Source organism: Tenrec ecaudatus, chromosome 14, assembly GCF_050624435.1.
Source record: "Tenrec ecaudatus isolate mTenEca1 chromosome 14, mTenEca1.hap1, whole genome shotgun sequence".
NCBI classification, from domain to species: domain Eukaryota; kingdom Metazoa; phylum Chordata; class Mammalia; order Afrosoricida; family Tenrecidae; genus Tenrec; species Tenrec ecaudatus.
The window spans coordinates 28,571,609-28,585,043 of NC_134543.1; the positions used below are offsets into that span (position 1 = coordinate 28,571,609).

General features: G+C 49.5%; 1 protein-coding gene across 7 annotated transcripts in view; it reads right to left on the bottom strand.

The window, feature by feature from the left end:
• TTLL5 (tubulin tyrosine ligase like 5) overlaps positions 1–13,435 on the bottom strand; it is a 272,493-nt gene that overhangs the window by 37,495 nt on the left and 221,563 nt on the right. For 5 of the 7 annotated variants that reach the window (XM_075531000.1, XM_075530999.1, XM_075530997.1 and 2 more), the window contains one exon: positions 4,647–4,729. The exons of the other annotated variants lie outside the window; for them this stretch is intronic. In XM_075531000.1, coding sequence (XP_075387115.1) covers positions 4,647–4,729 — 83 coding nt within the window. The remainder of the gene's footprint in view (positions 1–4,646; positions 4,730–13,435) is intronic. 7 annotated transcript variants of the gene reach the window in all.

Genomic DNA, 13,435 nt, shown 5'->3' on the forward strand with positions numbered 1-13,435 from the left:
AGAACCAGAATTAAAGGCCCATTGACGAAGTTTTGCCCACAGAGCTCGGACTGTTTGCACATCCTCTGGTGCCTTTTGGTAGGTGACCAACCATGGATTTGGTGCTCCCTTCTCTCTTCTTACTCCTTTCTGGAAAGAGCTTCGAGGGGCCGGGGAAGGTTATTTGAAGCATTCTGCTCCAATGTAAATGAATCCTGTGGAGGATAAATAATTTTCCTCTCTCCTTTACTCTCCCTGGGGCATTTTGATGAATAATGCTTCTCAAATAAGGTTACAAACATTCCCCTAGAGGTAAGAAGAGCATGCACCTCATAGCAGGTGTGCTTCAGTGTGGAACAAGAGAGGCAAGAACCCTCGATGCCTTGAGGTTTCACAGGCTCTCCTCGGCCACGGCTGGGACAGTGTGCTGGTGGAGCTTGGGGGCAGTCTCACAAGATCGAGGCACGGCCTCTCTGTAACAGGGTCCGCTTCTGTTGGACGGGCAGTTGCATGGGGTTGATGGTTGGTTTTCCCGGCCAATTATAGTGTGTGCGCGCATGCACGCGTTTTTAAAATCTCAACAAAGACCATAATCCATCCAGTAACCTCACTTAAGAAAGAAAAATATACTCCCCCCGCCCATTCCATGATCTGGAAGTCCAGTTTGCAAACTATGCATTTGGCATGCATGCCTTTAATAAAATCATCAGTCTTGATGGAGGCCACTGTAACTTGACCTTCAAATACAATGCTTTCCAGCATATCCTGTGACAATGCATTGGTGAGAACTCAATTCTGGCTCTAGTTTCTTTCTTTGATGCTCCTCAAATTTCCCTTATTTTAAAACCAAAGTCTCAAATCATAATAATAACAATAATAGAAAGATTCCTTACTGCTACAGTGCCACCTACTGGTGGGCCCTCCAGAAGCCAGCTAGTGGTTGCCCAACTTCGAAGCAGTGCAGAATTGCAGAGATGTCTCCTAGGCTCTTCCTTGCTGGGGCACCTTTCTTGATGGCAACGGAGGCCCACACCGTGATAAAGACACTCGAGGCTCTGCCTCTTACTTCCACCTTAAATCGGCCCTCACTTCACCGACTTCCCTTTTCTCTGTCCTACAACTGTGTCAGGGTCTCCAGATTGGGAGGCCAAGGGTTTGGATCTGGCAAAAATAACTTAGGGAGCTTCCAAAGAGCCTGAAAAATGGTGGGGGGGGGGGCAAGGAGAGAGAGAGAGAATCCCTACTTAACACTCGATTTAATTGTGGCCCAAAGCGCCAAAGGTATCTTCTTTCTCCCAGGTACCAAATCCATGCTCTCAGATGCCCTCTTGCTTCCGGATGGGCGAGCGTGGAAAAGTCACTGAAGCCATGAGCCCTCCAGCCCCAGAGCGGAGTGTCTGGGGAAGAGTAAAGGGCAGAGGACTCCCCCGAGGCCCTGCATCTCAACAGCTGTATTTATTTCATCCATCCAGGACTCCGACAAGTACATGTTCATGGCGAAAAGAACGCGAACTGCAGGTGACAAGAAGCCATTCTGCTGTGAGCTGCCAGGCCAATGACTTCTTAGGAATGTTAAAGGGCCTTCTATATCCTCAGGGTGTAAGCCCCACCCGGGTTTACTGTACGGGAATGTAGGTTTCTTTCTTGTGTCTCACTGGACAGTGACACAGGCAGCGTGGGGGGGCACCCACCCCCATCCAAAGGGCACCAGTGCTGAGGTGCATCCTGCCTGTGTGGGGTGGGGTGGGACTGACATCATAAACATCGCATGAGGGCGCTGATTCTCATTTCTTCAACATGAAACCCTTCATTTCACAAAACCCACAGAAAGACCTTGGACAAGCAGGGGCGAGGGGCACCCTCCAGGACCGGTTGAAGACTCGGCAGGGGAGAAGGGGAGCCATTGGCTGGCACAGTCCGAGAAGCACAGAGAAATGTCAGCTCTCTGATTTGCTGCCCCTTGCTACCTGGGCTCACCACCTCTACACTTCAGAGCTCAAGAAGAACGCCAGGGTAATCACGCAGGAAGGCCAATGGCATCGGCTTTGAGCCAAAGGCCTCCACCCCTTAGCCTCCTCCTCCAATTTCCAAATTGGCGGGCTCTGTGTATCTTTCCTTCCCCAGCAGGCTCAGGGTCTGAGGGCAAGTCAAAAAGCACTGTGACTGGGGTTCCCGGCCATGCAGGCCCGGGCTTATTCTAAACACAATGTGTTTGAGCCTGTGTCTGTGATTCGTGGAGAGTCACCACAAGTTTCTCAGTAACCCATTTGTCTTAGTCTCACTAAGGTGTCTTGAACCGTAAGGAGCCCTGGTGGCAAAGTGCTTTAAGCGCAGGGTCGTCAGCTTAAAACCAACAGCTCCCCCTCGGGAGAAAGACGGGCTTGCTGTGCCCAAAAAGAAGCCCTCACCTACAGCGTGGCCAGGAGTCAGACTGATGTGATGGCCAGAGTTTGGCTTTGAGTTTTCAAAACAGTGCCCTCTGAGGAGATTTACTGGGCTAGCAAAATTGGAGACAGAGCGAGAGAGGTCAGTTCAGAAGGCCAGGGTCACTATTTGGGGGTTTTGAAGAGGTAATCTTGATAGCGCTTTCTCAGAGGGCACACACAATCATGGGGCTCATTAGGGCGAAATCTGGAGAAGCGAGAAGCCTGCATTGGGGAGGGCAGGAAAGTGCACCGAGGAATCTTCCCCCGTCAGGCCGGCGCACCTGCTCCTTCTTTGCGGGTGGCAAGGGCTGTCCGGAGAGAATCTCATTCCGAAACCTTACCCCATCCACCCACAGCCCGGTACTGCCGCTGCACCTCCTCCTCCTCCTCCAAATCAAAGGACGTTTCAAAGGAGCGGGGTCAGATTCCCCGGAGGATGCCACAGCCGCCCTTTCCACGTGGAGTCAATGGAAGAAGCCAGAATGTTCCCGGGAAGGGTGGGAGAGTTGGGGACACTTTCAGAAGAATATAAACCTAGGTGGAGGATGTGTCGAGATGGAAGATATGTCAAACCTTGATGTTCTTGTTTAACAAGAGTATCCAAGGCTTCCCCTTCCCCTGCTCTTTTATGCTGACACCAAACTTAGGGTGACTGACTTCACCGACAGCCCATAAATAGCAACTCATGGTGAGATGCTGCCAACTCCCCTCAAACTTCTGAAGCCACAGTGCGTGCAGAGGGTGCAATTCAGCACTGACTCGATCAATTCGACCCGAACAGTCACTAGGCTGGGTGTGCGGGCTCCCTTTGGCGCTGCGGGTGAACGGCCTACTCCCGCTGAGCCTTCTTGAGAAGCAGAGGGGTGGTTAGCAGCCGAGTCTCACTGAAACCTTTCCAAGGGCCTGATTCTCTTAGCCTCCACGCCTCAGGCCACAACAAGTCAAGGTCGAAATGACCACCGTGGCCACGTGTTGCTTCTCTTTGGGGGAAAGAGGTCCACCCAGGGGCTAGGGTGGGAGAACGAAACCTTTCGGCTCTTACCATAGGACGACCTGGACTGGCCAGGGTCACTGCGCCCTCCGCATACATCGCTGCACGTGAGCCTCACACGAAGCTTCCGTGTAATTAGCTCATGACACGGCGGAGGAACTGGGCTTCGTAAAGGTCTTTACTCACCACCTGAAAACTCAATGGCTCCCTCTTGCTCTCCAGAAAAAGCCCAAGTTCCTCCCTGCACGGCGCAGGGGCTGGGCCTGCGGGCTGCACGGCTTTTCTTCACACTGCCCGGGGCCCTCCCTGCACTGTCACTCATCACAGGCCGTCACGGTCCCCGGGAAGGAGCTGGGTCAGAGTGCTGGGGTCCCCATCCTGCCCCAGCATCGACGAGCTGTGAGAACCCAGACACACTTCATCATGTGTCTGTGTTTCCTTAGCCATAACACGAGAACTGTCCTTCCTATGTCACGTGTCTGTCTCGTGGTCAAGTCAGTTACGACGCGTAGAGCATGCTGACCTGTGCCCGACACACAACACGGGTCCCAGAGGGTGTCTACGCTCGGACTCAGTGCCCGTGTGCTGTCGAGTCGATTTGCAGCTCACAGCAAACCCGCATGGGAGAGCCGCACGTTCGTCCCTGCAGCGTCTTCTAGGCTGTCCCACTCGCGGAAGCAGGCCTCTAGCCCGCCTCCTGTGGAGCCACTGGGAGCGTTCGAACCTGCTGCAGCTTTGCTTTCTGCTGGCAGCCGAGCACTTCACTGTCCCCTAGCAGGGGGTCTGTGCGTGGCCCTAGCACCTCCCTGGCACTGGCCCACCTTGGAGCACACTCCCTCAGGACGTCCTGCCTCTGCCCCCCCACGCTCCCTAGCGGTGGGAACGTTCCTGCACACGGGGCCGGCCCCTCTTCATTCACGTCATACACCCATGTGCGTTACAAGGAATATCGGCGATTTCCTGTCCACTTTGACTCCTGAGGGAGGACACGAAGGTCCACTCTGCTGACAGTGCTGAGCGACTGCCTCTGAAATGCTGCAAACCTGGTGGCATTCAGGTTTGAGCTCTCCCTCCCAGCCGGGGCCTTTCAACGACCCGGACCAGTTCCAGGAAATCGTTCTAGTCTAACTGGTCACTGTCACCTTAAAGGCGAGACAAGACAGTGGCCACCTGCCACTGTTTCCAAAGGCTGGATCCTCTGGCTTCAGAACTGCAACTCTCTTCTGCGGTGGCCGAGGGGACCCACTAACCTGCGGAGCTGGTGGTGGGCACAAGGGCGGCAGAGTTAAGGCTGCTCTGGAGTCCATTCAGCTGCCCTTCTACGGAGGAGCCTCTGAAACACAAAGGAGTGTGTGGTCAGACCTGCAGGTGTCTGGACAAGGCCGCATCCTTGCACCCCACGGCGTCACAACGCGTGCTCAGCGGGCCCTTGCATGCGTGGTTCATGCCCTTGTTCTCGCCCGACTCTCTACAGATGCCACCGTCTGAGATAGGGCCTCGTTAACTGACTGGCCCCTTCTTCGGAAGGGGTGCCCATTCTGAGAGCACCGCCCACCTCTCCCCAGGGGAACAGAACTTCAAGAACACCTGGCCTTAGATCACTGTGATGTCGCCAGTGCCAAGGGCTGGGCCAGCCGCATGGTGGGCACTCAGGCACATTTATGGAATAAGTCAAGTTTTATTTATTTACATTTTTGTTTTCGGCCCAGGTTCCAGGCGCTCGATGGAGAGGGAGGACGGATGGGTTGGGCCCTTCCAGTAGCATTGGAGGCTGTCTGGCAGCTTGTGGCTGGAGGCAAGGGATGCTGCTGAACACAGTGCCCAGACAGCCCTGCTCCCACGGCACACGGATGCACCCAGCAGGTCAACAGTGCCCAGACGAAGAAAGGATTGGGCAGTCCCCCTCCCCCATGCCTGCTCTGACCCGAGACAGGGCAGGGTGCTCACAGAGCTGCCCGGTCCAGAGGCCTCACGCCTCCAGTTGCTGCTTGACATCTGCCGTCCTTGCTGGAGTGCAGACCCCACAGGGTCAGAGACTGTATCCCTTCCATTCACTGTTCAAGCCATAGCTCCAAACATTGCATCTTATACATATGGGGTCTTAAATAAATAGGTGCTTTTGAGAGACTCTGACTCCACCTATCTGGGGAGTCTATGAACCTTGAATTTATTGTCAGCTGCTGCTGTGGCTGAGACAGACTCTGACTCGTGGCAACAGCAGACACACAGTCCAGTGAGTCGCTGCCCAGTCCGGTGCCGTCCTCACAGCCGGCCAACACCGGAGTGCTAGGACCCTTGGGTTTCATGTGGTCACCACTTGGAAGATCACCAGGCTTTTCTTCCTGGTCTGTCCTGGGATGGAAGCTGTGCTGAAACCTGCTCAGCAGGACAGCAAGAGGCTGCCAGGCTCTGGTTCGGGAGGCACAGCTCCTGGCTCTGCACTGCCCTCACCCTGATGGTCGCTGGCAAGCCAACCTTTTATTTGGGAGGTGGAAGTGGTCATATGCCCAGTGCCTTTTCAGTTATTGGTGAGCACCCCCAACGCAACCTTCGTGCCTCTCACCCACTCTACGTTCCCATTCCTCCCTCACTTGAAAGACTGGATGCCGGCAGCGAGAGCGACACTAGGCAAATACACAAGATACAAACTGTGCAGCAAATGCTTACGTGTTCTTAGACTGAAACAGAAGAACTGAGTTTGATGGTGATGTGGGGGTCAAGGAGGGACTATCAGGGGGCATGGGGCGGAGGGCACCACAACTTCAAACCAAGTTATTGTGGTAGTTACATAGTCTGGTGTCAGTCTGAGGATTAAGGGTGAAGGGGCAGAGTCTAGCCTGTCACTCATTGTATAGCCAATGAGGCCTCTGTGTGGGCATGGCCTCCTCCTGAGGATTCTGGGAACTCCTGTACTTCCTCATGGAGGCGGAAGACTCTCTCTGTTCACTCCCTGAAAGACGCTCTACTGACAAGACACATGGTGTTACGCTGATACAGTCCACGCCCTGGGAGTTGAAGGAACCATGTGGAGACCCCTGACAGCACTGAGATGCTTACTCCGCGCCTGGATTCACAAGACTTCCCACCCACTGGCCTGTGATCATCCTGCATTCGGTGTCACTGCATGTATTTCTTGAGTCTGCAGAGGATTTTATAGATTGGTATTGGTTGGACATATGGGTTAATATTGGATTTATAGACTTGATCTGGATGTTTTCTCAATATTCAATTGCTCTTGTATCTAAAGCTCTTTCCTATACACATGTGAGTCTCTATGAATTTGTTTATTAGCACAGTCAGGAAGTGATGAGAGTACCGAGTGAGAAAGAACTTTTAAGGAAGAAACAGCACATATTTACAACGCAGAGACGGAAGGAGGCTGGGACTAGCCTAGGGCTTTCTAAGAGCAGCAGGGCATGGCTGGTGTAGCGGCCTGGTCAAGCACTGTGTGGCACATTTCCTTGGCAGGAAGTGCGTGGGGCCACTCAGAAGACATACATTCTTCTAGGTCCTTTCCTTGCAGGCATTTATTCTGAATCTTGGGGCTTGGGAACTTGACAGCACCTGAGGTGTCCATGGCCACACATCTTCCAAGACAAAAGATTTGTTTTGAGCAATGGAACTGAGACGAATTACTGAAACCTGAATGAAGGCCAAACATGACAGTGGAACAAGAGGAAAGAACTGGGAGGCAAATGAGCATTTCTAGAGGTCTAAATACAGGCATGTACATATGTAAATATATTTATATAATAGGAAAATAGATCTATGTATATATATTTATATGTTAAGTATTAAGGTAGCACAGACAGACATTGGGCCTCTACTCAAGTGCTCCCTCAATGCAAGAAAACTTTGTTGTAATAACCTGGTATTCTGTGATGCTTACCTTCCCAACACGATCGCTGAAGACAAAGCATGTGTACAGCAAATGTGGTGAAGAAAGCTGATGGTGCCCGGCTATCAAAAGATAGAGCATCTGGGTCTTAAAGGCTTGAAGACAAGCGACCATCTAGCTCAGAAACAACAAAGCCCACATAGAAGCAGCACACCAGCCTGTGTGATCATGAGGTGTCGATGGGATCAGGTATCAGGTATCAAAGACACGGGACAAAAAAATCTTATCAATGTGAATGAGGGGGAGTGCAGACTGGAGACCCAAAGCCCATCTGTAGACAATTGGACATCTCTTTACAGAAGGGTCACCAGGAAGAGACAGGTCAGTCAGGGTGCAGTGCAGCACCAATTAAACACACAACTGTCCTCTAGTTCTTAATGCTTCCTACTATCCTCCACTATCATGACCCCAATTCTACCTTACAAATCCGGCAAGACCAGAGCTGTACACGGGTACAGATAAGAGCAGATAAGATAACACAGGGAATCCAGGACAGATAAACCCCTCAGGACCAATAATGAGAGTAGCGATACCAGGAGGGGAAGGGGAATGTGCGGGGGAGGAAAGGGGAACCAATCACAAGGATCTACATATAACCCTCTCCTTGGGGAACAGACAACAGAAAAATGGGTGAAGGTCAGTGTAAGGCATGAAAAAATAATAACAATTTATAAATCATCAAGGGTTTGGGAGGGAGTGAGGGGAAAAATGAGGAGCTGATACCAAGGGCTCAAGTGAAAAGAAAATGTTTTGCAAATGATGATGGCAACAAATGTACAAATGTGCTTGATGCAATGGATGTATGCATGGACTTTGATAAGAGCTGCTCAAGCCCGGTAAAATGATTAAAGAAAAGGAAGACTTGTTTGGTTTTGGTACTTTCAGTATTGTTTATCAGCATCACGATTCAATTACACCGATTCTTCCTCAATCCCCCTTATTCAATGTCCAACATTCATATGCACAGAGGCAATGGAAAATACCACGAACTGCACAAAGTAGCCTTCTCTATCAATAGTATTAGAACTGTAGGCACATCATTGATAAACTTTTAAAAAGTGTTTGTTTTTTTTACATCGGGCATCCCACCTTCTGGACAGCCCTCTCAGGTGAGAACTCTGAAGCACAGTCTGCCTCGAGCCTGGACGTTAACTTGCACGGGACAACCTGAAGCCTGCACAGACGCTTTGCCACGTCCCAGGAGACTGGTGCTGCAGGAACGCTGATGGAAAGAGGTATGTGTGCGTTTGTTCCTATGGAGACAGGTTAGGGTTTGCGGTGACAATGCAATCAGATGGTGAATGACGGCCAACCAGGCACACGAGTGACGCAGACCCTCGACATCCAAGAAACTGACAGATGCTAAAGCTGGAACTGAGCTGCAGAGGAGAATTTGGAGGAGTGGAGTGAATCCTGACCGGGAGAAGAAGCTGGATGAGGAGACACAAGGTGAACTGTTGGCTAGCCTGACCAGCCTATACTTCTGCACACAGCACTTCATTCCCATAGCGGCGGGACGCACCAGTGGCTGGCAGTGGGAAAGATGAGACCCTTCCTTCCTACCCATACTCTCCTGGTGACCAGGGCATGGCCAGCCACTGATCAGTCCCCCTTCCTCCCCCTACCCTCCTGGTATCGCTGTTCCCATTCCTGTTCCGGAATTCCATGTGTCCTGGGCTCTGAGCTCTTCTCTGTGTCTGGTGAAACCCCGCCTCCTTGTGTAGCCCTTTCTCCATCTTAGGCTTGAGGTGCAACACTCCCACGTCGGCAGGACTCCACCTCCCCGATGAGCAGAATCCGCAGTGCTGGGTCCCCGGGCACCCCTGAATGGGGTGCACTCCATCCAAAACCAGTCACCCTGTACCCCGCTGCCTTCTGTAACTGAATGAATTGCTCTTGCAAATAAACACCCTGACCAGAGCCACCACCTGAGCTGGCATGAACTACTTCTAGCTCATATGCCCCGGCCCCAGACAACATACTTCTAGGAGCAGGAATGGGAATAGCGATACCAGGAGGGTAGATGGAAGGTGGGGGGAAGAGGGAGGAAGGCGGAACTAACTGATCCCAATGATGGTCATATAACCCCCCCACCCCCCACACACACCCTCCGCACCGAGGGGGATGAACAACAGAAACCATGGGGGAAGGGAGACAGCAGTCGTGTAAGATATGGATTGTTGTAAAAGCTGTAAGAGCCCCCAATAAAATGATCTTTAAATTAAAAAAAAAAAAAAAGGCGAGTTCTAGAGTCAAGATGGCAGCCTAACCTTGGTCTGTCCTCCGAGCTGGCTTGACCTTATATGTCCCTGAGCTCTTCTCCAGGGGCACAATCTGTGATCCTTATCGGAAGGGAGTGGGCCCTGCTTAGGGTGAGACAGACAATAGGGTCTGACTGCTCTCCAGGACAGACCACCTTCAGGCAGGCAGCCTTCAGGCACTTGCCCTTCATTTGCATTTAGTAGCAACCATGTGCTTGCAAGGAGCCCTTCACTGACATGATTACAGGGGCACATCGTGGCAACAACTTTTACTTTGGAGAATGTGACCGGAATGCATCTCCAAACTGTGCACTCCGAGCGCGAAGGCTCCCTCCGTGGGCGCCGTGGCCTCCCAGGCCCCTTAGCTCACGACTCTTCCTGGTCCTGGTTCCCACCACCTCCTAGCTTTGTTACTGTATTTTCCCCACCTTCCTTTTCATTCTTCTTTCCTTTTCTTTCTTGCACTGTTTGCCGGTTTCTTAGTTTTTGTTTTGCTTTTTAATTACTTACTTGGGGGGCTGCTTGTTTTCATTTATTTTCTCTTGCTTTGACCCCCCCCCCATTTCATCCAATGGGAGACAGCAACCGTGACTGATCTGCTCTCCACATCTGTCCACTCCGCAGCCTCACCGGTTGGGAGAGGCCATGACCCACTCTTGCGCCAACTGATTATTGTTAGAGCGCTGAAAACAGCAGCCAAAGGGCCTTCAACTTGGCTGTGTGAACCATAAAGAACTGTGCATACATTCACATTCTCTGTTACACCTACTAACACACAGGTGGGGAGTGACTAAGGTTTCACTAACACACAATCCGCAATTAAGTACAAGTACCCCACCACCACAATGTCGTGGTGACAAAAACAATTTTAGTTCACAAGAAGACAGTGGCACAACCAAGTGAGCACTGTACAGAGCCAGGGAACCTTTCTCAGGGAGAGGTGGCATCGGACCTACTCGATAAGGAGTTCAAAAGAGTGGCATTTAGGCTTATCCAATGAACTGAGAGAAATATTCCTATACTACAGATGAAATAACGGAAAACAGAAAAAATTCAGAAGAATCCAGGGAAACACTATAAGAACAAGCCATCAAAATAAATGTAAAATTAGAAATAATATAAAAACAGCAAATCATCATCCAGAAGATTAATATTAAGATTTGAGAAGCAGATTATGCATGGAAAGCGCAAAGGAATAGAACTGATTCAAGACAAGACCAAATCAGGGAGCTTGAAGACAAATCTCTCCCAACAAATCTGATAGTAAGAAAGGAGAGAGGAGGAGGAGAGAAAGAAGGGGAGTAGGTGGGGTTGGGGCACGAATGAAAAAGAAAGTGAATGAGGAAAAGAACAAAGAAGAGCAAAAGAAAGCCCAAGAATTACGTGGGGTGCCATCGAGACAAATAGCCTTTGAGTGATCTGAATTCTAGAGCAGGAAGAAAACAGAACCACCACTGAGACAAGAGTTTTGTACGAAGGCAATTCCCTAACACATGAGAAGATTATGTATTCAAGAAGCTGAATGAGCCCCCAAAAGAGCAGATCACAAAAGAACATCCCCATGATATATTATAATCAAACTTTCCAAAACTTAAGACAAGGAAAGAATCTTGGGAGCAACTGGGGGAAAATGAAGTTATCTACAAAGGGGGACCAATAAGAGTAGGTTCTGATTTCCCAGCAGAAGCCATGCAGGCATGAAGGCAATGAGATGACACACATAAAATTCTGAAAGAAAAAAACAAATTGCCAACCAAAAATCATACCCAGAAAAACTTTTATTCAGATATGGCAAATTTGAACACTTCAAGATTAAGAAAAAGGAAAGAAAAAAGGGAAGGAATTTGTAAAAGCCAGGCCAACCTTACAAGAAATCGTCTAGGCAAGGGGAGTTCTTTGGGCAGAGAACCAACAACAGGAGACAACCCCTGAGGTTCATCCCCTGGCACCACCACCCGAAGTCAATGTAGAGACAAGAGAACCTAAAGCAAAACAAATGTTCAAGGCTGAACACAGGGAAGCAGAAATATCGACTTGCAACAAAGACAGTTACAAAATAAATAGAAGGGACAGTGTCGTTACCAAACTTTCCAATAAAGAGGCAGTCGAGGAGATTTCCAGATAGAATAGACTATTCCAAACTTGGTAATACATTAGCAAATTATAGGGAAACTCCAAAGAAATGAATAGACTTCATGAAAACAGAAAAGAGAAAGATGATGTAATAAGCACTAGAACAATGACATGAAAACAAGATGAACCCAGCAAAGGAAATTATGTGGCGTACAGAAACCAGCAGCAGCTCCCAAACCCGCAACAAAACACAAAATGGCAGCAATACAGTCATACCAGTCCAGTGATACTGAATGTAAATGGATTAAATGTGACGGTTTAAAAAATTTTTTTAATTTAAGAAAGAAATAAGATGGCTAGCTTAGAGCCTCTCCAAGCACAGGGCATGTGTACCTAGGAACGGGGTCGACATTGTTTGTATTCACTGTCCTCTATGCGCTTACACCCGGTGGCAGCAGGCGGAGGGGCGCAGGAGAACTGCTCCGTGGGGTTTTCAATGCTGTGCCTTCCTATGCCTCCTCTTCCTCCCAGAGAGCAGCTGGTGAGTTCGAAGGGCCGATCTTGCAGTTAGCAGCCAAACATCACCGGCTGCCCCACTGGCGTTCCTTAGCTCTACAAATACCAAATTGGATGAGTCACTGACTCTAATATCACTATGGAATGTTTGTCCAGAATTAGAGACGTGTTGTATAAAACAGGTAGTAGATCAAAGCAGTCCAAAGCATAACCCACTACGCCACGAGGGCTCCCACGGAGTCTGAAGGGGAACCAAAAGATGAACTTAGAAAATAAAGAAGTCAGAAAAGTATCAAAATTTTTGTGATGAGAAATAATGAAAATATAAGGTGCCATGAACTTCATATTGCACAAGAGTACGGAATGCAATTATCTAGTTCTTGCTTTCCTGAATTGCTCTTCTTGGTTATGGTGCAAGGGCCTAGGACAGTGTTTCCAAAAATGGGCAATACTGGCCTCTGGGAGGTGCTGGCAGCATCCAGAGGGGCTGCGAAAGCAGATGGCTACACTTTATCCTAGATCATGGGCTATAGCACAAAGTCTTTAATTTCTAGGGGCACTGATTTTTTTTTTTCTGAAAAGGGGGCTGGTAGGCCAAATAACTTTGAATATATTGTCTATATACCTATCTATATATGTATATATACCTATCTATCTATCTACCTATACCTATGTATATATACCTATCTATCTATATGTATATCTATCTATCTATAAATCCATTAATAGTAAGCCGCGCCTCTCATCTAAGGCAGGCTCTTTCCTTGGGACCTGGTCCAGGTAGCACCTGAGGATGTTCCTTTAGCAGAGGGAACATTTTCCAACCTCAAATTCAATTCACTTGCTCCAAAATTATCCATATTTTCCACAAGTCCAAGAAAGCGTCTGAATTGGGCATTATTCTTACTTGAGGTAACAAATAACATCCCTAAAAGATGCCAAGCCATTCTGCGTGAGTGATCACCTGTGTGTCATTTTGAAAGACTCTGAGTACATTCTCCACTTAGGGGCTATAACTCAATTCAAACAGCTGGCTTGGAATTCCACTGGCATCCAGACCACCCCAAACAGCCAGCGAGCTATACATCACGGCCAGCAGAGGAGGGACCACAAAACCCGCAGGATCCACTTTGCTGGGGAGCCTCCTGACAGACTGCCTTCTGGGCGTTTATTTCCTTTATTGCAGTTTCCTCTCTTCTTTCTTTTGCCCATGATTCTGATCCGTGGAAACTTTTCTGAAAGCGATCGCCATCATTTCTTCAAGATCTGTTCTGTCCATTACTTCACAAGG